The sequence below is a fragment of the Schistocerca gregaria genome, chromosome X (genome assembly GCF_023897955.1).
Source record: "Schistocerca gregaria isolate iqSchGreg1 chromosome X, iqSchGreg1.2, whole genome shotgun sequence".
Taxonomy (NCBI): Eukaryota; Metazoa; Arthropoda; class Insecta; order Orthoptera; family Acrididae; genus Schistocerca; species Schistocerca gregaria.
In genome coordinates, this window is record NC_064931.1 from 87,039,554 (window position 1) to 87,065,036 (window position 25,483).

The 25,483-nt window shown below is 40.8% G+C and overlaps 1 protein-coding gene across 1 annotated transcript in view; it reads right to left on the reverse strand.

Moving 5' to 3' along the window:
• LOC126299151 (uncharacterized) overlaps window positions 1–23,904 on the reverse strand; it is a 36,249-nt gene extending 12,345 nt beyond the window's left edge. The window contains exons 1-2 of the mRNA XM_049990920.1: window positions 23,553–23,904; window positions 4,496–4,683 (exon numbers count right to left, since the gene is read on the reverse strand). Coding sequence (XP_049846877.1) covers window positions 4,496–4,683; window positions 23,553–23,697 — 333 coding nt within the window. The 5' untranslated portion in view covers window positions 23,698–23,904. The remainder of the gene's footprint in view (window positions 1–4,495; window positions 4,684–23,552) is intronic.
• Window positions 23,905–25,483: the final 1,579 nt, after the last annotated feature.

Below are 25,483 nucleotides of genomic sequence, written 5' to 3' on the forward strand. Positions count from 1 at the left end.
TCATTTGCAGTTGTTGTGCAATGGCCAACTGAGTTCCTATGTGGAGGTCCTAGACCTGCAACTGCCCATGAAAACAATGAAAAATGCACAATATGGTACTGGAATGTGGGTGACTGAAAGTTAATTAAATGCGTAAGGACATACAAGGGAAAAGTGTGGAACATTGTGGATGTAGAATGAACTATCGGAATGCATTGTGCAGATAAGACTATTGCACTTGTTGAATGCTGAACGAATGAAATTATTAAAGCGAATTCCTCATCAATGTTTCAAACGTTTCAGAATGGAATTTTATGCGTCAATTTGCTTCTGTAGATGATTCATGAATTGAACAGTTCACACCAGAAACCAAAGAACAATTAAAGCAGTAGTTTGATACAACTGACACTGAATCAAAATCAGGGAAGTCGATTTCATATGTTTAAAGCTAACTACACTTACTCAATTCGTTGCAAATAGGCAAGGAATAACAAGAAAATATTACATATACCTTCTGAATTAACTGGATGAAGGAATATGGGAGAAGAGTCGTGAGTTACCAAAAAATCGTGTTTCGTCAGGACATTGGACAACATCTACACCTACTTATATATAGATACTCTGCAATCCACCGTACGGTGCATGGCGGAAGGTACCCCGTAACTCTACTAGTCATTTCCATTCCTGTTGCACACACAAATACAGCGAGGGAAAAACAACGATCTACACACCTCAGTATGGACCCTAAGTTTATCTTCGCGGCCCTTATGCGCAATGTATGTTGGAGGCAGTAGAACCGTTCTGCAGTCAGCTTCAAATGATGGTTCTCTAAATTTTCTCAATAGCGTTCCTCCAAAAGAATGTGGTCGCCTTCCAAGTACTCCTGTTTGTGCGTTATTCGAACCTATCAGTAACAAACGTAGCACCCCGCCTCTGAATTGCTTCGATGTCTTCCTTTAATCCGTTAACGTGATTGGATACTAAGGAAAGTGAGGGGTTCTAAGTATGAATTGCTAGAACATCCACTCTGTTGACCAGTTTTGACAATAGTAGACTTCGAGGTATCCCACATCTAAAGAAACCTGGATTAGAAAACATAGAGGTCATGACAGTCATAGACGAATATTTCCTAGATGTGAAATATGATCTATCATTAAAATATGTGGTCTTAACTTCGAAGACTGTTTTGATGCTGCTCTCCACGCCACTCCAGCTCGCGCAAGCCCCTTCAACTCTGCATAACTATTACAGTCTACAGCCATTTGAACCAGATTACTGTAGTCAAGCTTTGGCGTACCTCTACAATTCCCCCCCCCCCCCCCCAGCCCCCCCCCCCCCACCCACACACACACCACCACCACCACTCATTACTGAATTGATGATTCCCTGATGCGTCTCGATGTGACGTAACGAGTAACACCTTTTTCTAGTAAACTTACAGTTAGAATTTCTTAGCTGCCGAATTCGATTGAGTATCTCGTCATTTGTCATCCGATGTACTTATCTAATCTTCCGTATTTTTGCTATTGCCAGTCTGAATTTTATGTAATATTTACTTCGTTAGTTATATTGCTGCCTGAATTATAAAACTCATTTACTCTTTCAGTGTCTCATTTGCTTATCTAATTTTCTCTACATCGTCTGTTCTAGTCAGACCACATTCAGTTACCCTTGTCTTACTTTTGCTGATATTTATCCTATAATCTTTTTTCAGAGCATTATAGATCCCATTCAACTGATCTTCCAAGTCCTTTCCCATTCCAGACAGAATTAAAATGCCTTCGTCAAACGTCAAACATTTTATTTATTGCCCCTGAATTTTAATTCCTGCGCCAAATTTCTCCTTGGTTTCATATTTCCCTTGCTAAGTGTAAAATGGGGTATAGTCTACGGACTTGCCTCGATACCTTGTCAACTACTGCCTCCCTTTCATGACCGTTGGCTCTTATAACTGCACTCTCGTTCCTCTATGAGTAGTAGGAAACGTTTCGCTCTCTGTATTTTATCTCTGCCAGTTTCAAATTTCGAAGAGTGTTTTCATATCAGCCTGACCTACTTATACAGCCTCCATCGATAATCTTAATCACGTATTAATAATACACTTCTCTACAGTGTTAGTCTGAATTCAGTGCTACCATTCTATTGAGATGTCGTTTATTCACAGTGTTGACGTACGAGTAATCTCAGGACTGAGCTCAACATTAAGACAACTGAATAACAAGAGAATTAGCGGCAAGAGTGGAATACAGGTAAATTTAAGATGAGCAAATCGACACTGATGAGGGATAACGTTACGTCTAGACGACATCGAGGTCAGTTGTAGCTTAGCACATTGTCAATACGGTTCTTAAAAGATACGAACAAATTTAAGAGAATCGTGGAAGTCTACGCGAGGATCGTCGAACAGGCATTTGAACCCAGCTCCTACATCAACTACTGAGCATTGTCAGTGCGAAAAAAGCTCTGGTCAATCAATTTCCGCACTTCTAGCAAAGATCTCGTTTAAGGGGTGTAGGACGTCAAACGAGCCGACTTGGAGCAGGAGCGGCATCTCAGGACATTTTAATTTCCAGTGTCTATACTTTTACGAATAAATTCATAAAACCTTGTCAGCATCACAAGGAAGGATTCAGGACTCACACCCATTGCAGTGAAACTTCGAAAACATAACAAAATAAATTTTTTTACTTGCGAAATTTCATCATTTTTTCACTTACAAATGGCTGCATTTGTTGCTATAGATACACTTTTCTTCCTAAGTTAGGGACATTCTTCGATGAATTTTTGCACAGCATACAAATCATACTTACAGATGTATGAAGCTCTAGAATTTATTTAATTTATGAAAAAACGAATGAGTTTTTATATTCTAAACTTCATGTTTAGAAAAAACACTAATTTTCTAGTTAATTACGTAAATTTTTACCATTGTTTTTAATAGATTTGTAAAATTCTAGAGTTTCCTACACCTTTGAGTATGGTTTGTATGTTGTGCAAAATTCATCGAAGAATCTTTCTTACTTATGAAGAAAAGTGTACCTATAGCAACAAATGCTGCCATTAGTAAGTGAAAAAAATGATGAAGTTTCACATGTAAGAAAAAATTATTTTTGGTGTGTACATAGTTCCGCATCGTCAGCGCTTACACAACTTTCCCACTAGAGCGCGCCCTGCTAAGCACAACAGAGCAGGCGGAGCGCTCGTCCGTCTCCGCACTACGAGATTGCACTGCCATAGAGATGGACCAAATTCTGCTTCCGCCGATCCGCGTATTCATATCTAACGCAGCAAATGAGATTCCGGCTAACGTAGAACCTTTTATCACACTCGCGCTGTGATACATGAACGCGCGAGGTATTATAACGAGTGTACAGACCTTCGATTAGGCAGTCTGCATTTGTCTGCACCAGTCTGTGCCAGTCTGCATTAGTCGGTACCGCTCTGTACGAGTTCTACATTTTTCTGTGGCGGCCCGAGTGACCGAGCGGTTCTAGGCGCTACAGTCTGGAACCGCGCGACTGCTACGGTCGCAGGTTCGAACCCTGCCTCGGGCATGGATGTGTGTTATGTCCTTAGGTTAGTTAGGTTTAAGTAGTTCTAAGTTCTAGGGGACTGATGACCACAACAGTTAAGTCCTATAGTGCTCAGAGCCATTTGAACCAATCATACATTTGTCTGTACCGGCATATAGTCATGTTTCAGTCTGCGCCTAATAAGATTACAATATTCCTAGCCATGAAGATAAACGTATAGTCACTTTTTTCAAGTCTCAGAGATATTTGTGAGAATAAGACGAACGTACCAATACCAAAAGAACTTCAGACTGTCAGTTGTAATTAGCATCCACAACCAAGTTAAGTAACCTTTATGCTCGTTATTATTTTAATAAATGTGTGTGAAAATTAACCAAGATCTGTTTAAAGTTGCTCACCGCCAATCTGCTACTCTAAGCGTGCAAGTGGCATTTCTATCGTCTGACCTAATAGCACAAGATAAACACGCCACGATAAGACCACGAGACATATTGCTGACACTCGCCTACTTCGTCAGAGCGACAAGTCAAATAATCTGATGGTGTGTGTACTGACGGTCTTACAGTACGCACACCACAGTTATGTTTTCGAACTTCCACTGCTGTGAGTGTAAATTCTGAATCCTTCCTGGTCATGATGACAAAGTTTTATGAATTAATTTGTAAAAGTATAGACAGTGGAAATTAAAATGTCCTGTTGTGCCTCTCCTGCTCCAAGTCGGCCCGTTTGACGTCCTACCCCCCCCTTTAAGTGAAATGGAAAATTAAAGGTGTTCAAAAGCTGGAAATACTGCAAAACCACACAACTTTATGAAGAACTTTCTCTTCATCTACAAATTGTGTATAAACAGTTTATTTTACTTCCAGATAACAAAGTTTTCCACTGCCAGACTACTTTTCACCTCGCGCTCTTACACAGATCCGAGCCACGCACGAAGTTTCTAGTACAGGCAAGCACTACAGAAGTGGAGAGGTGGAGCTCACCCTGCAGCGGAAGGACTCTGCAATGAGGTGCAGCTGGAGGCTGACGTCGTAGTAGCAGGAGGACAGCTTGTCGACGGACTGCACGACGCGGCGGCACAGGCGCGCGTCCCCCGGCTGGTGAGCGGCGCGCACCGCGTCGGCCACCACGTCCGGCAGGCCAGCCGGCTGCCGCAGCCAGCGACCGCCACCTGCCACACCCACACACCGGCGCTCGCTCACACTTCTGCTCCACTCCTTCTTCCTTCTTCGCCAATACATCTTTCGTCGGACATCTTCGCACTAAACATCTCAACTGTAAGTAATGCTTATACCCAGACAAAAACATCTACCATGTGAAAGAAAGTTATACGAACCGAGGAGTACCGCAGGGCTCAAGCTTATCCCGCATCGAGGCGCAATGGCGGCACTTTTGGAATGATTCTGGAATTAATAAACAAGGTATCCAAGGTCCTACTCTGGAATTACCGGGCTTTGTCCTGAAGAGATGTACCTGCCTGGGCTAAATTGAACCGTATCAGAATGGGCCTTGCAAGATGCAATGCATATAAGTACAAGTGGGTTCTATGCGACTCACCAGCCTGTGACTCTGGAGTACCAGAACAGAACGTCCGCCATATTATTGAGGAATGCCCCTTAAGAACATACGCCGGACCTGTGTCTGAGGTTACATATGCGAAACCCTCTGCTTTGGATTGGCTGTGCAATCTAGATATTGTGATCAAAAAGTCAGTATACATCTGAAAACTTAATAAACCACGGAAGAATGTAGATATAGAGGTGAAAATTGACAAACATGCTTGGAACGACATGGGATTTTATTAGAACAAAAAAAAAATTCACCAAATTTCCGACAGATGGCGCTGGACAGCAAAACGTCAGTAACTACTACCGTGACGGGTGAGAGGTAATCCAATATGTTACAGAATCGCTTCATCCCCAGTCTGGCTGATAAACACCTGCTGGAACGTACGATGTTTATGCAGGTTGGCGCTCCACCGCATATTGCTAGACGCGTGAAAGATCTCCTGCGCGCGTCGTTTGGTGATGATCGTGTGGTCAGCCGCCACATTCGTCATGCTTGGCATCCCAGATCCCCGTGCGATTATTGGCTTTGGGGTTACCTGAAGTCGCAAGTGTATCTTGACTGAGCGATGCTGAAGGACAACAACCAACGCCAATGCCTCATCCCGGACATGCTTTAAAGTGCTGTTCGAAACATTATTCCTCGACTACAGCTACTGTTGAGGAATGATGGTGGACATATTGAGCATTTCCTGTAAAGAACACCATCTTTGCTTTGTCTTACTTTGTTATGCTAATTATTGCTATTCTGATCAGATGAAGCGCCATCTGTTGGACATTTTTTGAATGTTTGTATTTATTTTGTTCTAATAAAACCCCATGTCATTCCAATTATGTGTGTCAATTTGTACCTCTCTATCTATATTATTCCGTGATTTATTCAGTTTTCAAATTTATACTGACTTTTTGATCACCCGGTATATGAATGAGCTTCTAGTCAGGCTTGCCGAGCTTTTAATGTGTAGTTATTTTGTCTTGAGTGTTTGTACTTTATCCTTTTGTGCTATTGCTTCTTTTTACACATGTACTATTTACACATTGTTTTGTTTTATATATTTCGTTTACGTATTGTTGTACTTATATAAAATATTGTCGCTGTATTGCCATATGCAAAATAAATAAATAAATATATTTATATTTATATTTATGGACTCTTCCGTTAGCTCTCGGTAGGGCATTTTCATATTTAACGTTGGAAACCAAAGACACTGCGCTTTTGTTCTACTAATATTTGTTGGGCTAGCGTCCACGGGAAATAATAATGAGCAGAAAACCAGACACTGGATACAAATACACTACCGACCCATGCAGAATTTTTGGTCATAACATTACGTCAGAAATGTGACTACTCGTTTTACGCACTAAACATGTTAGAGAACAATGCCAAATTACAATTTACGGAATGGATCTATCAAACACAGTGTGGTTTCGTTATGCACTGCGGTTCATTCTATTTCGTAAATTGCAATTTAACACGGTTGAACGAGTTCCCAATGCTTCATTCGATACCTCTCACCAAATGTTATGACCAACGAATATGTGAAGTTCGTATGTCTTCATTCCTCATGTTCGATCTCCTACACACTAATGTGTCTTGTGAACGCTAGAATATGGGGGATTCTGGTTCGAAATAAACCAATATTAGTACAGCAAACGCAGTTTGTTTGCTTTCCAACCTTAAAATTTTTTATACTTACGCATATGGTATTATTATACAAGACAAGCTCAGAGCATGCCGAGGAGTTAAAATAAAAGAACTAATACACATAATAAAATGTTGTTTAGTCTGGATCAGGTAATTATTCACAAACTGAAGGCCTGTACAAATACCTCGGCTACGACATAGCTTATGAGAATGATCTTCAGATCGATCACAAGATGAACAACTACCAGAATAAAATTGAGTCATTCTGGAGAACATTGTCTAGGAAGACGAGAAAAGAAACACAAATAAAATTTTACAAAGGGATAGCTGAGCCAGTTTTGCTTTACAGCGCAGGATTTTGCTAAAATACAGGGATCAGCAACAATGAATGACTGGATCGGTGGAAATCTGCACGAGAATGGACACTTTTAAAAATGGCGATGCGTAGAGAACTTAATATTTTTGAAATAAAAGTTAGGATCTGAAGAAACAAAGAATATGCTCTAACAGCTAAATAAAATACAAGAAGCGCGCTCAGCGAAACAAGTTTTGTGTTATAGACCGGATGATAAAAGAAAAGCTGGCAGTCCAGGGAAACGTGGGCAACAACTTCCTTTGTGTCCTGAACAGGCGGATTGCCAACACATTGGAATGAGAAGAATATTTTTGTTCACAGCCGCGAGTGCAGGAGTTTTTACTTAAAAATTTACTGAGAAGTGAAGCATACGGAATATATTTATTTGCAAACAATGTTATTTCAGCGTAAGATTGCATAATTTCATTTTTTATTTTACTGTTGTTTTAATTTTTATCATTGTAATGAGCCGCTTCGGCCGTTTGCAACGATTTTCAGATCAATTGTAAATCACAAAGTAACACGTCAAGGATACAAAATGTGTACGCGCGATGCTTCACGATTATAAGATTTTGAAGTAAGTCACTTGCTAATGAACATACAGGATTTTCATAAGCCCATTCTGAGAATTCACATCATCGTTATTAGAGCTCCGTAAATACCTCAGCGCCTGTCTGTGCTTCTAAACCAATTCAGCTATTTGCCGTAATATGACACTAAACACAAAAATCATAGAAAAATAGACCGTACATGCATGATAAAGCTAAGATGAATAACTGGTAATGCTGTTACATAATTTAAAAAATTGTTACTCTAAAACAACCAGAGGAAAACGGACCTTTTCGTAAGCGTGCCATAAAGCGAGAACGACGTGTGAAAATATTTACATTGCTGTTGCTATACAGTAGCTTGCTCTTGAGTCTTGAAACTGATTTTCATTAGTCTGTGGAGAAAGTTAAAAGTACCTATAAAGCTACTAGTATTGAAATTACTGTTGCTATTATTAGTACCTGTGTATCGTTGTGCCTTAACTACAGCTGTGTTCAGAAAAGCAATGCACGTTTACAGCTATTACATTTTTTTTTTCTTTTAGCATGGCTGCAGTCGTCACTGTTGCGTGTAGTTCTAATTAGAGCCAAAAGTTGTTGGTCAAATATGAATTTTGTATTCTTTACGCAACAGCTCTTCAACCATCAGTAATGAAAGGTGAAGTGTTAATTCGATAAGTTCACCCTTCCGATTAACACATATAGTACTGACGACAGTAACAAGAGGTACCTAGCATATGCTAGACTGAGAAGATCACTTAAGGCTTCAATGGCAAATGAGTACGATGGTATTGGAAATTTAAAGCTTGAAATGCTTTAAGAGTATTGGTATACAAAGGAAAGCTAGAGTTCTTGAAGCACAAATATTCATCATGTGTCGCCTTAAGTAGACAGCTCAAATCGAAAGTATTATCTTGAAAATGAGAAAAAAAATTTGACGCACGTTTTGTTAGTATGAAGGAATAGGCAACTGACATTAATGTCAAGAGAAAACTGTTATTAACAAGAGCACACATCATAAACAACGGGCGTCTTGCTTGCTTGGCAAGACTGATGACCCTCCCCTGCCACGTGCTCATTTAGATTTCTTTTGGATTTCCTAAAACACTTGAGACGAATGCCGAAATGGTTTCATCCTAGCGTAATCCTTCTCTAAATGAGCTAATGACTATGGATTATGATAACTTTGGAACGAACGAGGTGGTGCAGTGTTTCTGAGACTCGCTTCGCATTGGCGAGCAGCCAGCTTCTAATTCCCGTCCTACCACGTTGATTTAGGTGTGTTGTGGTTACCTTTCATCACGTAGTGCTAATGATGACATGTTTGTTTCGACAATAACAAGAAGTATTTCCATCTATATCCTTGTCAGATCAAAACTATTCTCCCTCTCCAATTATATCAATTTTCCATTTCTCTAATACGATATTGACGAGTCGTCGAACTCCAACTTCCCTTGCTTGCAGACATTTCGTCCACCATGTTACAATGTCTTGGTGGTTAAGTTGTAGAGGGAAATGTCAGCCGATTCTGAAAGGGTTTTCTCAGTTGGCTTGGTACTCACTGAAGAAATCGTGTCGGCGAGCGCCAATAATGCGATGGGTAGTTATCAAGTTTTAATTATAACTTTGAAAAAAAAAGTTACGCAAATAATTTGCAAGTAAACATGTGCAGTACCTCTACGCCACAGTACTGCAGCATGCTGCGAGAGAAGCCAAAACAAAATGGCGCAGCCTTTTTCCGCTTCATCAATAATTACGTAACTTATTTTCAGGTGGTAATTAAAACTTTATGACTAACCATCGTAATCTGTGGAAACCAGGAAGGAGCAAATATCTGTACTAACACCATGCTGAATACGAATTCAGTGTTTTGCTGCCACAACATCTCAGTCTGTCGACACAGGCTCAGTTCACTACAACAAACTGCGACAAGGTTGATCGGCCGAAGAGCACAGCATCCTGTTGTAAAGGCAAGTATTTGTCCACAGGGAGAGAGGTGTGTGCGTTCGATATTTCCGTCACGTGCGGCCGGCCGAGGCCTTGATCGTGTGGCAACGACGCGCCACCATCGCAGCCTTCCGTTACTCGCCCACTTGCAACGTAGAGCTAGCTTCGTGTCACTGCAGCTGCCAGATGGGCAGGGAGGTACCTCAAATGAAAGCACGAAATAGCGCAACGGTGATATTTTATTCTGTCACAGGAGTATCTTCGTATTTTTCTATCCTGTCCCGCAATTCGCATTTCTTTCCGTCTTGTTCGAGTGTAATCAAAACTTAATACTTTACATAAATTTTATCAGAAACCAAAGTAGCGTATTTAGTCATTTTAAGTTTCGTACAGTTCGTAGTCTCTGCTATAATGTTAGGTAGTCTTAGATGCATTACGACACGTCTATTCCGTCATCAAAGCTCTTCGACTAGATTTTTATTCTCATCTGTTCTCATTCTTCCTCTTCACATCACATTTCATCTGATCTCTTGTTTTTGTATATATGTGTATAACACATCAAATGCAAAGCGATAAACTTCCCTTATTCGCAGTCTTCTGTTGCGACTGTTTCATTTTCATTTATTGTTGTGTTCCCGTGTTACTTCTTCATTCATCGGTGGTTCCTTTCTCTGAAAAGAGTCCCCATTATAAATTCTGGCCAAATTTTCTTACCTCAATTGTATAATGCAGAATAACAAATGTATGTCAAGGCTGGTGGAAAATTCTGTTCCTCGAATAATAGTTTCTCTACATTTGATCATCCCACTCCTTACGCTACAATTATGTAAGGAACTAGACCACTTCAGAAGTGCGCCTGGCTGATACGAGACAATGTCCATATTGTTTCATAGAAACAAAACTGTCGCTCTAAACGTGAAGTTAACTTTACTGAAACTGATTAAACTTTCATTATTAATTTTGCCGATATATCGATAAGTTGTCTATCATTTCATCTTTTTGTGTATATTTAAAAAATATTGACGAAACACCTTTACGATTTTTTTACATATCACCTGCGTATGATTCACGCAAGGTACATGAAGATACGTATGTAACAAAGACGACACTTGGAGAAAGGAATAGCATATACACTCCTCATAAACGCTTCTCACACTACCCATACCATGAGATACTAGCGTAACAGGAAATATAATTTCTTTCATCGTCATAACACGTGAATACAAATAGCCTTGCGGTCGTACTGTGGCACGAGGCCTGTTGCAAGACTCATTACTTGAGGCCGATACGACAGACCGTATGTCGACGTTTGTGCTTATTACTTAGGGAACTCCATAATCCCAAAACGTGCACCTAAGAGATCGGCGTGGCTGACAGTTGTAGGTTCAATAAGCACAACTGGATTAGGAGTACCCATGCAGGGATACCTCATGCTTCCACGTTACGATCTTCTACCTTCGGCCTTGCATATTTGTATGATGGCTCACCAGCATCCACGTAAATCCAGTAGACAGGGAATTAAATGAACCCATGTCAACTGCTGTGATTGCTGCGGCTGTACAGTATCTCCCCTGGACCGAAATCGTTTTGCTTTACTTAAAGCATCTTCAGTAGTCAGTTTTTTGGTTCCTACATTATTTACACACGTTCTTCTATAAACAGGCGTTCGATTTGTGGGACACTACCGTGACACAACAGCATGTTATCTTTTATATGTTTTTATATATCCACATACATCTCGTGTACTTTGTGCCAGTACAGTGTGCTTCAGATCGAATGACTTTGTATAGAAGAACATATGGAAATAAAATAGGTACCACAGAAACTGACAATTAGCTATTATAATATGGTTTAAATCAATAACCGTGTTAATTTCATACATTTGGACTTCACTTCTGCGCGTTGCGTGCAGCTAACCTACCCCAGTTAGCCAAGTTAGGAAAGGGTTGAAACGGTTCAAATGGTTCTGAGCACTATAGGACTTAGAACTACTTAAACCTAAGTAACCTAAGGACATAACACACATCCATGCCCGAGGCAGGATTCGAACCGGCGACCGTAGCGGTCGCGCGGTTCCAGACTGTAGCGCCTAGAACCGCTCGGCCACCCGGTGGCTTAGGAAAGGAGACCTACATTTTAACGTGTGATCCTAACCACGTGTTGTTCTTGGCGACTCTCACGTCGCTGAGAGATGTGTGCTAGATTAAATGCACACTGAAAATTTCTTTGGTCCTACCGGGATTCGATCCCGCGAACTTTCGCTCCAAATAAGATTTTTATAGTCGCAAAAGACGGAATAACTCTGATGTTACTTGTAATCTGAGAGTGTGACGATAAGCCTCAAAAACAAAAAGACAACATTTATTTGACAATTATATCTCAAATGTTGAGTTTTTAAATCTTGCCTTAAATACAATGTGGCAAGTAGATAAAAATGCAAGAAGATCCTCATTTGACGAAGCGAGCCTGAATGGATACGGTTTCTAGCTTTCCCACGGCATTAAACTGTGAAGTGTGCGCCGGAAACAGAGCCCGGGACGTGTTGGTGCCAAGCTCTAGGCCACAAAGCAGCAATATGAAGAAGCGGCCAGGTTAGGGTAGGTTAGGAGCAGAGCGCACGTGGGTACGCGAGAGCAGACAAAGCTGCAGCGGCGGCCTTGTGTGCAGCGGGGCCGGCCGGGGGGCGTCCTTGAGCAGGCACCACCTCACAGCGCCGCTGCGCGCTACTTCCGCGTTATAAAAAGCCGCCAGTAAACATACACCACGACGCCGCTGCTCTCAGGCTCCCATTTGCGTCGTCTAATTGTGCTATTCGGAAACCTTTTGCGCTTATAGGCAAATATTGTGCCAATACACAATTCCGCCTCGTACACGGAGGCAGAGAGCTAGGCGAATGAAGCAAACAAATGCTATAACGGATTTCACCGCAGTATTTAAACCGTAAGAATCCAACTGATTTAGCACGCTGATTTGTAAATGTGGACTCGACTTCAAGCCGGTAACGAATCAGATCAATTGCATTTCCTGGAAAGTGTGCGGTCAGTGTTTTCTGGGATTCGGAAGGTATTCATCCTACAGTTCACCTTACTAAAACATCAATTAGTGGATGCTAGTTTCTAGATTAAGCGGATGGAAAATACGTGAGACGAGGCGTCGATATTCAAAGAATAAATCTTATTTCCTAAAAAAATTCACCTCCTCACAATGATGTTGCCGGCCCCGGCCGAGCGGTTCTAGGCGCTTCAGTCCGGAACCGAGGGACTACTACGGTCGCAGGTTCGAATCCTGCCTCGGGCATGGATGTGTGTGCTGTCCTTATGTTAGTTAGATTTAAGTAGTTCTAAGTTCTAGGAGACTGATGACCTCAGATGTTAAGTCGCATAGTGCTCAGAGCCATTTGAACCATTTTTTGAACAATGATGTCTAGGAAATTGGCAAACTAACGTAGCTGTTAGCGCTTACACTCTGTTCACCATAATTTTCATCTGCTTCTGTATATAAATAAATTTGTGGCCGGAAGAAAATTCTTAGAGTTCAGTAACAGTCATAGGTCGTCCTCCGCGTACTAGAATCACATTAATGATGAAATGTACTCACTTAAAAAAATGAAGAAAAGTCATTGATCAAACAGAGGACTTGTGCCTTTTTCTTACGCCAAACGCAGTCGTCCATTACAAGACCGATAAGTTTCCATCGTGGAACTCAACGCAAGGAGTCTCAGGAAATTCTGACAACCTTAGTATTTCACACACACAGTTCGCAATACGTTTCTGACAGTACGCGAAAGGAAATTTTATTGTTTGGCTAACACTCATCCATTTTAATCTACTGGGCCACAGAAGTAACTGTTTCTTTCAAATTTAATGATGTTTCTTTTGAACGGCATTCTGTGTTTCGTGGAAGGAGCAGTACATTAATGCAACACTGGTGAACATTTTCAATGAAATTTTAGCGAAAAAAAAAGAGTTATTTGTTTTAAGTACGCGAGCTGAAGAATCGGACTAAGACCAGTTACGCAGTGTTGAAAAGGTGAAAGCGCGCCGTGTCGCCGACCTTGTACGTCATATTCAGCGCAATTAATCCCTTTTTTTTTACAAAGAGAGTCGCCGTATACGCTAACGAGCGTGTTAACTCTGTATTTCCTTTTTTCAGAAACTGTTGAATGACGCTAAAAGACAAATAGCGTTGCGTTTAAATTATCCATAGCGGTTTTAAAGTTTCATTTCAAATACAGTTTATTGGTTCTAACTATACTCCGAAATGAACATTCCCGTTAGTGCTGTCGCTTATTGCAAACCATGTTCTGATATCTTCAACCTTTGACGAAATATTAATGCTGTAGACGTTACATGATAAAATATGCATATTTATCAGCTTAATATGGTAAAACGTCATCAAAACTATATAACTTTCAAAGGGATCGCGCTTTGTCACCCTTGGACCAGGAGGGATAATAAATGAGTATGTGTCTTGCGACTGTTCAGTCGTCGTTACCTGCTATTTCCAACGAAATGGCAATAACATCTCTTCGTATTCTGTTAAGTTATGATACGTGGAGCAGAGTATTAGAACAAGAATCTTATCCAAAGGTAGTGTAATGTTACACTACCTTAAGTCTGATATAACGCAAATTATGGGTAGTTGTATATTTGCGAGTACTTACTTATATTTGAGGCGTTAAAAATCTGGTACTAGCTTACAGTCCACGCCATATATTTTCATCGACTGCACTGATTAATTACAGAAATTAACATAGCCAACGACTTATTCTAAAAACGTTGCCTGATTCGCTTCTGGAAAATCGAAATCAACCGTGTAAACGTTCAGAAGCTGTAAACGTTACTAAACTGCAGTTTGCTTCGAAAAGACGCCCAATTTGCAGGAGAAAGATTTGCTCCGAAATTTAAAGGTCTCTATACAACAGCTTTGTTAATTAAAACTAAAAATACATAATATTTTGTAGTTATGAGTGTGACGGCAGTAACGCAAACATAAATCACCAAAATTAAACGCATCTGTACCGGTACCTCGATAAGCTCGCATCATTACAAGTCAGTGAAAAACTGACTGTTGCTAAAAATTCATGCTCTAGTGGGCTACGCTTTGTACAGCATCAGAGATGTATCAGAGGTGTAGAGCTGGTGTATTACATTTTTCATACACTACGCGGAGACCGGTCAAACGAAATACTACAACATGAGAGAAGATAATGCTTCCAAGAGTGAGCAGTACAATCCTTAAGTTTGTTCGAGATACCATTCAGAGTATACAGAAAAGAAAAGTTATAAACCGAACTAAACACATACGAAGGCTAATTTAAATTTTAGCGTATCCTCCACCTACATGCAAAATTAATTTGTTTTGCTTCCTAACATCAAAGAAGTTGCACAGTTGATACATTTCCAAAATAATCTAATGTGGTATCATGTTACAAAATTGTATCTAAGTCTTCATAGTCCCATAGAGCCGTTGATCGTATCAAATGACTATTTCTTAGAAAATCAAATGCATGATATTTATTGCCTCCTTCCTTTTTGTTTATTCTTTCGCCTGTTTTTCTACTCATTTGTTATTGTATTTTTATCTTAGTTATTGAATGGTTAATTACGGACGCACTCTCACTTACTGACATTGACTGATTTGTGAAACTACATGCGTTTTGATTTGTGCTAAATTACCAAACAACGCAATAAATGAACATAAACCTTCCCCGGAGGTTATTTGTCAGTGTCGCCTCGTTCTTATCACTCTGAGCGACATGCTACGCTACTATAAAGCAAAACACTACTGCCGTGCTAAATTACTTTTACGCAGTCCCTTTGTTATTTTCATACACAGTTTACTCAGTCACAGATACAGTGTAGAAGTATGTTTCTTACTCGTTTTGTCATAAGCCAGAAAATAACTTTATGCTCCTGTATTGTAACACATGTACAAGCGTAGCCTCACTTTAAATAATTTCTGGGAGATCTTATGGCTACCGTCCGTACGTTCAGTCTCATGGCTAAAATTGATAGAGCTCATTTGCATGCAAACGCAACACTCTCGTTTCTTGGTGGATGGTGTTTTACCCAGAGTCGCTTAATTATTTCAACGGTTTGCGGCTTTCGCCAGCCAGTTGCGATAGTACCCAGTATAGCATATCAGGTCAACCAACTGCAAAATCTAGCGAAATAAATGTTTGATTATAATATGTTGTAGTGTGAGCTTTAGATACGAGAAAAGGAAGGGTCTGACGATAATTACTATTATTTTGTACTTTTCAACAAATACTACTTAGAAGTGTCTGGTACCAATTTATTAATTTACACAGATAACGTGCGTCGTAAGAACGACAATATAACCACAGCCATTTCATTGTAGTGTATTATTGTTGGTAACGATTTATGTCCTAACATTCGAATTTCAATCCAGTTCTGAAAATCTTTGTGGCATTCTCATCGTAGATAACTGTTGTTACGCAATCTCTTGACATAATCTACCTCTTTATAAGCACAGAGAGGCCCACTGACGTGATTTTGGAGGCGAGTAAACATGCATTCAGTTCTATCAAATAAGTTTGAAAATCAAAATCCAACGAAAATTGGTTATCTCGCAAATACGCAATGCTCACGGAAGCTGAATAAGCGGTGGCAAAGAGTGAACTAAGAATTGTCTGAATTTGTTTATGCACAACAAAATAAATTCGGGCAGCGGTGAGAAATTTATCTCAGCGTTCTCTAAATACCATATGAAAAGATCAATTTGAGTACAAAAACTTCTGTTTGTATGATATTAAATCTATTTAATGACGGGCACAAAAGAGGAACTTATTCCAACACCAAAACAAAAATTTATTTTAATTTTTGCGCGTAGTAGTTTCGCAAAAAAAGTTACAATACCATCTCATCACGAAAATGTCAGTCAGCGTAGGAAACGGGAACTCGCCCAGTAACACACATCATCTCTGACCATAAATTAAACAATTTACTTAAAAGAGATTTCGAGCGGCAAACATCTAATCATCGTGATAGAAATGACCAAAATTATAAAATCTTTTAATTTTATGTGTTGATGCTAAAAGATAGCAAATTTGTTATGACATAATTGTCATGAAAGAAATTCGGGCCGTCTACGTGATACTGCTTCCTTAAAAGAAACTGAGGCTCTGTCCTATTACAGTGAGTACGAAGTATTCACCACCTTATACGTTGTTACTTGCTTCCTTACTACGAAAACCTTCAACTGAGAGATCCTCATTCCAGTGTGTAGTACAGTTCTTTGGAAAAGCTAACACCAGTGTAGCGGGTCGAGATCCCATTTTCGAGGATTTAATATTCGTGTGAACATAAAACACAAAATTTCAACGTTAATTAAAAAAAGGGGAGTTCCTTTATTACAGCTTCGTCGGAATAATTGCAACAAGAATTACTATCACCCTTTCACACTCTAGCGGACGAGCTATAACAGCAAATAATTGATGACGTAAAGTCTATCAAAATTACAGAATATTTGTTAAATTTACGGTAGTTATACGCATAACAATGGAAACTTGCTTGGACTTCAGCCTCAGCAGTTTCTTTGTTGGAATCTCTGGATTTTTCTGCAAACTCCGTTTTACTGACGGAAATTCGAGTTTCGGAGACTAGGCGAATCTAAGTAAAAATATAACAACTTTTCTGGCGGCAAATTACTACTGGTTGACAATAGATTCAGGAGAGTACACTTCAGCCACTTGGATATGTTCTAAAAACAGTTCGTGCAGAATGGAACGAAGAACACCATTTTAATTAACTAATTACCTATTTTACAGTAAAACATTTGCAGTTGTCAGCATTTCTATTGAAATATGAGACAAAGATAATTTATTTCTGGAATGAAATATTTCTTTTACACTTTTCAGTTTCTTTATCTCAGACACAGTAAGATGAAACCGTGTGACAAGAAAACCGAACTCGAGGCTTTTCTGTGAAATTGCAGTTCACGATGTACGCTATGCACGTAACTGGCACTTTTGCCTGTTACCTGAGCATTCAGCGAGAGTTTCATCGATGACCCCTGCTTTGTAAAGTCCAGATCTAGTGAGCATTCGAAGTTAACTCTTAAACTGAAATTTAGCCGAAAGTGCATGAGAGTACCTTCATTCAAATTATAAAAGCTATGACTGAAACGTATGCAGAAACACACAGACTGACAATAAAGTTTAAGATTTCTTGTTTGAAATTCACTCACCATCAAGGTGTGCAGGGACACATTAATATATATTGTAGATTTATATAACCTGCTGTCTTAAAAAGGGAGCTAAATTTTTAAAATAGCGTTTTCCTGCAAGTTGTGATTGTAAAATAACTTGGATAATTATATTCCAGACTTTAAGTATTTCCTACGCTATTTTGAAATACACTCTTCCATGATATGCGATTTTTCAGAGGATTTTCTAAGAGAAATAAAAAAAGTGTCAATTTCTCCATCGAATCCAAAGACGTATGTAAAATATGCATAAATCACAGTTAGCATTTGATATACTACACAGGGGTATCTTTCATCGATAGTAAAACATATAAGAAATGCTGGTGTATTATAGATTAACCAATATTCCAATGGATTTGCCGCGCCATCGGTGGACCGTGCTTGCTCTAACGTTTTTGTATTTTCGTTTCTATCTCCGGAATAGACATCAGCTGACAAAGAAATTAAACTGATTGTTTTTTCCCCTCTGTTTAAAGTGTTTCCTATTCGTTTGCGGAAGAGGAACTACATCTAACACCTAGTCACCAAAGGGGAAGACAAAGAACTTTCCGCAGATAAATTTCAGCGTTCATAACGGTACTGCTGAATTCTCACATTATTTCACAGATGCTGGGAATTTGTACAGATTCTGCCGAAGAACACTCTAAAAAGCGCCACTGCCTTTACGTTGAAGTTCAGTTGCACGTTCACCACAAATGAGTTTGCGCGGAAACGGAGCGAAGTAGTCGCACTGCATTCCGGAAACAGGATATCTGTTACCGGAACACGACGCTTTGGAACTGACACATGGTGATTTAGAAAACACAGAGAAACAGTGGCGTCATTTATCGCCTCCGAATTTGGGAAGTGTGTCAGAGACCAGCCCTACCGGAAAACTGTCGGTAATACCCTGATTAACATCCGCGCTCTAATGTAGTACTCCGAAATACTAATTGAGGAACTCTCGGCGTGCTTTAGCACATGGACAATAAGTACACCATGGCCAGTGGTGGAAACTCGCATTTGTACTGCATGACTTTTCTTATCACAACACAAACTGGACGTTTTCTAGCTAATTTAGTATTTTCAAAGTATACAGGGGAATCAATGACAGTTTGTTTTTACTGTATAATAGAATATTGCTACTACAGGTTTCGCATTCTGGAAGCTGACGACGGTCTCATTTTCGATAATATCAGTTTACTGGCTGGTAATACGTGCTTAGTTCCACTCAAATGTTATCTAGAGGAATATTTGTAAGTAGAAACGTTATTAAAAATTAAAAACCTCTGAAAGGATTTGCCGCTCTTCTGGGTATTACCGAGCTTCATATGATGCAGCCGTGTACTGTCAGCCTTCTGAAGGTGATGTGGCACAGCCTGAAACTGGCAATGACATTGTTGCGTGATATTAAACAGAAAAGACAAATTATATTTGATCGAAGAATTTCTCACGTAAACAAAAAATTAGTTATATTTAACATACAGCCATAGTGCCGCCACACTAGCTCTTGGCAAGACTGCAAAACTCTACGCTAAACGTTTTGTTGGTAAATGCTCATTTATTCTAAATTTACGAGGCCATCGGTCTCATATTGACAAGCAGTCGATCTAACAGATTTTAGGAACACAACGTGTAACACGTTAGACTGGCACTTGTGTGCGTGCAGTGCCGCGCTGTCGAGAATAAGACAGTGGCGTGACCGGAAGGATGCGAGAGAACCAAATGATTCACAACGCGCGGCGGCAGTGGGCACAGCGCCTCATAATATTAATCCTTCTGGTGATTATACCTCTGAGATCAAATACATAAAACGGGAATTCGAAAGAGGAGAAAGACATCAGGCTTTTAAGTTCTGTCGACGACGAGATTGACCAAGGCTAGAGAAATTAATCATTAATACTGTTTTTACCGGAAATATTTCCAATAAGAGATTTTAAAAAATCGGAAAACTTAAATTTGGATGGCCGGTGCTGAGATATGAAGCCGGCTACTATATAACGACAATCTGGTCTCTTAAATTACTCACCTGAGTCACTGACTCGCCTCGCCGGTAATTACTAATTAAGACTCTTATGTTTAGTGGGATATTATCCATCGGTTCTTGCACCTACCCCCGCATTTTCTGGTTTACGAAGGCAGAGACAAAGTTGCCATTCTTCCGGCAAAACTATCAGTTTCTCTGTAATGGGTTCCCGTGCCGCGTCCAGTGCGGATTATCAATCGCTCAGGATTTCTGTACGAAAGAAAATGTTTGGATCCCGAGGAAGAGCGCACCCGTAGCGCGATCCCGGCAACATCGGCCGCGCGGCCACGACGGAGGCGGCCGGCGAGCGTGTTACAACCTGCGCGCCACCTGTGCCCCGGGCATCAACATCCCCGGCTGCGGCCACAAGATCCACTCTCAAGGACCATTCCTGCCTGGCCGGTTACAGCGCATCTGCTTCTAGCGCTGGACCATTTACGCTGTTTTTCTGGCCTCTTCACGTTTCAGGTCAGCGGAGTTCCACACCACTCCAGTCACGCGATGAACAACATTCTAAGACGGGATTCACACTCTCAGCGTTCACCTCAAAATGAACCTGCAATACAGTGTTGCGTCAGTGTACCACAATGCGGCAAAACTCTATAAAAACAAAAGTTAATACTGCTCATCTACTAGAACATCGAGCAGATAAAAGACATACTGATGACTCTAAATTAGCGGATAAGACTGAAGTTCTTATAAGACGGAGAAAAAAATGAAACTGCCAGCAGTTTTGCCTTATAAAATTTATACTTGAAGGTTCCTGCGATCTACGCAATCTTTCCTGGCAGCGAACTTGTTGCAGAAATTTCCGTAACGAGAGATTATAAATGTTTGCTAGTACACAATTTTACAAGCGAACCTAAGAGGACCATATAATTTTATTTCAAAAGAAGATTTTTAATGATTATGTTAATTAATTATAATTTTAATACTGTTCCTCCGTACTTCACAATTATCGGTTAGACGAAAATATCTCTCTCTCTCTTTCTCTATCTTCAGGCACATATCTAACATATCGTATAGGATTCAGTTTGGAACTCTAACTTTGGACAAAAATGTGAGCGCAACCAACGAACTCACTCGTTATCGAACGCGGTGACGCATAAGAATGCCGTCCCATAGAATCGTCAAAACTCTCCAGAAACATAGTTACTTTTTCCACTTTCATATCGTACCTCGCCTTCCTTATGACATATTTACCTCTAAAAATGACGGCAGTAGTAGGTGGACGCTACAAAACTGGAGTGATATGAGTCTGAAATATGGAATGAGTATCAACGTGCGCAACAGGGAACCAATAAAATGTGTCTTCATAAAGGAAGTCAATGACGGATTTCAATTCAGTGAGATGGCTAAGGATATGAGAAATGTCACTTTTACTGGCTGGCTGAGAGAGGCGATCCGTAAATACATCGAATTCCAACAAAAGTAGAGACTCTACATGTTTGAAAGAATATCTACCAATAATTATAGCGCACAGACGTATAAAATTATTTCAAGTTCTAGATGCTGAATTCCTCTCAACGATCTTACACACACACACACACACACACACACACACACACACACGTTTAGATGCGACGACGCCAAAGAAACGACAAGGCAATCGACAGTGGTGACGATGACATAAATCGCTACACTTTTCAGGAAAGATCTGAATCCGTCATAGTGCTTCGTGGCGAAACAGTGTTCCTGCGAAGACAGTTCTGTAAAGTGTAGCTATTGGACGGTCGCTTCTGTTTGCGCACAGAACCCGCGGTGCCGCTATTCGTGATTCAAACCTGCAGCGTCAAGGCTCGGATCGGAAAGGCCACAGCTTACTAACACGCATCCTGCTGTTTGCTTAGCGCCTCGCTTGACGCCACCCGGTCAGTGACCCCTGACTCAAGAGGACTACCCATGATGCAACGGTCAGAAATATCCGTTTGTGTAATAATAGTAATTCAGTGATTTAGTCTCACACCAGACTTCCGAAGGGCTATGTCGTTCGCTGCAGACCTTATATGACTGTATTGAGAGTGCACACTTTCCCTCTCCAGTTCGAGACATACCGAACACAATGCATGTAACGATTTTTATCACATCATTCTACGACATACAACACCATGAGTGTGTGTTGAGCACTTCACTGTGCACTCATACTAAGTTCTGATACCAGGGGAGTGCAATTACTGATAACAGCAGATGGCATCTTTCTTAGAGAAGCTAACCACGAGCAGAGATATGCAGGCGGCAATATTAATTGCACGCATTTGGATATTATCTATACTCTACAACTAAAAAAAAAGTCTATGTCTTCGATAAAATACCGTACACATGCTGGCTCACATTTCTGAGCTATAAGGCGGAAAAGCGGGCATACACACACAGCGCACAGACAAGAGGCATCAGAGACAAGCAAAATCGGAATACGTACAAGCATATATATATATATGAGGTCTTATCGATGGCTTCCCTGTGAAGAGCAGTTTACACAGAAACACAAGGAATTAGTACTCTACAGGAAAGACCAATGCATCTTTATCTTTCCCTTGACGAGCCACTGCCTAAGCAATTTACAGCTGCCTCAATTCTCTCGAAATAATTACTTCCCATCCGAATACATGAAACAAAATTTGTTCGTTCGTTGGGGTACGACGCTGTGGCGCGCTAACAGATTATGAGCTTTACACCTTAGGCGCGGTCGTTCCACGGAAAGCTAACAGTTCAAAAACGCGCTCTCGTTTGACAATTTGTGGCCACTTCACCTATTCACAACAGCCAAACAAGAGGAAAATTCAAAACACGAAGACTATATCGCGATTAGTCGGTTCAACAATAGTCTTACAGGGAAACTGTTGAGTCGATATTCGTAAGGACTTCACTGTTGCTTCTCACGATTGTAGACAGTTAATGACTTGAGACGGAAAAAGAGCTACGAAAATGTTTGCTTCTCTCGCTTCACGTGGACTAAAACGACAGTCGGCACTGGTATTGGTACATGAAATCGACAGAATACAATGAGCACCTGGGTATATTTCCTTACTCGCGAAAAGGTTCTGTAGTTGTTAGGTAGTGAGCGCTTAAAAAGTGGTGTATAAACACATTATTAACTTCTTGGGGCACGTAGACTGGAGCTCAAGAAAAAAATGCTACATATTATTACAAAAGATTTCTACATTGCACAAAAAATCCCTCAACGCGTCTTTGCGTCCAATAACACTGAACAAAGAAATCTCTTAACTTTTGTCGTAGGTACCCACATTCTACTAATCGAGGGTGAGTTTAAAATTGCGGTGATAGTTGTTCTTGTAAACGTCAGGTGCACTGATGACAAAAGGTAAAGAGTGTCCATCTAATTTCGAATTTATAGAATCGACTGTTCTGTGTTTCCTATTGGAGTGCAGAAGCAACAAGGCGCGTCGACTGCAACAAGTGGATCTGTGCAAGTTGGGTCCTGTTCAACAAGTCCGCCGCACTGGCTTTGCGCCCAGACTTCCCCTTTCATCTGTTGCACCGGGGGGTGTTGCCGGCAGGAGCGGCACTGGTCGTCGTCAAAAAACTTACATTGGCCAAGGAAAAAAACAAACAAAAACAATGACAGAGAATTAGCCGTGACGACATAAAGGAAAGCAAATCACTATTGGCCCAAGACAATACGTACTACCACCCACCAAAACTAATTCGCAACAAAGATGCCGAGGACAGAAATGTTTGAAGCCAAAACACAAAAGCAAAAGAATGGCTATCAGAGAGCTACTTACGTCTGATTGTTGGCTCGGACAGGCGACGGCGTCCTCTGAATATCACGTTCAGGATGTCCATGAGATCGCTAAGCAGCTGGTCTAGGATGCGATAGTATTCGATTATGTCCTCATCAGTAGGCGGGACAAAGAACGGCCGGGCCATCTTCTCTGGGAGAGGCGTGACGTCTCTCGCGCTGCGCGTAGCTGACAGTTGGAGTCGCTGGTCCCTGCACGTCGGCGAGATGTCTGCTGCAGCACGTGGCTCTCAGCTGGAAGGTGTACCCAGTTGGCAGGCGGCGATGCTACTGAGAGGCGCGCCGCGCTGCAGCCTCTAAGCTGGCCGCCCCCTACCCCTACCCGCGACACCAACGCTGGCACACCCCCACCACCGGCGCCCGCACGCGCCAATCGGCGCGCGCCGCTCCGCCGCGCCAGGAGTGACGTAACGTGGCAGAAGCTACGCGACGCTAGGTTGTCAGTTCAGCGAGGACGGAAGAAAAACGCAGATAGAGCGTGCTTACAAGTGGCACTTGCCTGTGCTTGCAACCTACGGCGGTGTGTGGTCGCCATCGGCGAGTAGGTTATCAGTCCTCGGACACGAAACTAAATGTGGGATGCACCTAACTCCGTATCTCAGTATTTCGCACTTGAAGATATTTGTCATAAGTCAGCTAACATTTCTGTTTACGGCAGTCATTACATGGCATCATGATATCACTACCGTCGAGAGATGAGATATAAGTGACTGACAACGGACTGTATGAGCTTGCCACGTACAGTTTACTCCCACGCAAAGGTCACTGATTGGTTGACAGCTAGTCCATTTCCTCATTTTTAACTGCTGCCGAGTTTTGTATTTTAAGATAAAGGGAAGCGCTATCATTATCGGATACCTACTTAATATTTAGCTCTGTGTGGTTCGCAGTAAATTGAATACTGATTCTGATTTAAGTAAAAATAAAAATAAAAATTTGAACCACTTGCATTTTGATCTTCATAGGTTGACACTATTTTATTCGTCAGCTGATGCGAACAAATATTGAAGTCAATGTACACAGCTACACGGACAGCCTAAGTGATTGCCTAAGTGATAGCGGAGAACTGCTGAGGTGAATTTTACACTAAGCTAAAATATTTATCTTCAACTTTAACTTAAGAATTCGTTTATTTCACCACGAAACAACAGGTTCATTCTTCGAGAAACCAAATGCTGTCAAAACGTCACACTAATCCAAGGCAAGAAAAAGTGGTCACTAACCCACACGTTGGTTCGATCGCCACTGGATGACTTTTAACGTATCAGTTATCTTAGCCCAAAAGTAATGGAAGAGCATATAGTTTCACCTGACAATACGGTGCAGCTTCGTATGCTTATTTAAACACAAGATATTGTAAGAAGAGAAAGTAACATTTTGTATAGGAGAAAATGCTGTATCTGCATCAGTCTGACGAAACAAACCGTGACACAACTCATCTAGTGGCCCACCGAACCACACATTTCGTCAGAAAATATAAGCTTGAACGGTAAGATTAAATTATCACTTTAGTTTCCCGGACAGCACTGTGTGAAATAAGAACACGCCGGCATATTTTGAGAGTATTTAGGTTCCACTTATCGCCAGCAATGTCGCGAAATAAGTGTTCCATCAGCATTACATTTGCATCGATTCCCAAGACAAGTGAGACCCGGAACTAAAATCTCGTCTGAAGTCCAACTATGTTGCTATCCACACTGTTTTGAAAACCACTTTCCGAAAACTTCCAAAATTTCAGTCGAAACCAGGCAACATGACAGAAAGTGACATGGAACATCGTACAGTACACATTAACAAATACAGGCACGAAACATACGCGAGACTGTCCTTAATGACGAATAAACGGACACGAATTTATCTGCAAAAAATGTCTTAAATGTTAATCAAATATGTTTGCAATTTTCTGTTTAACTG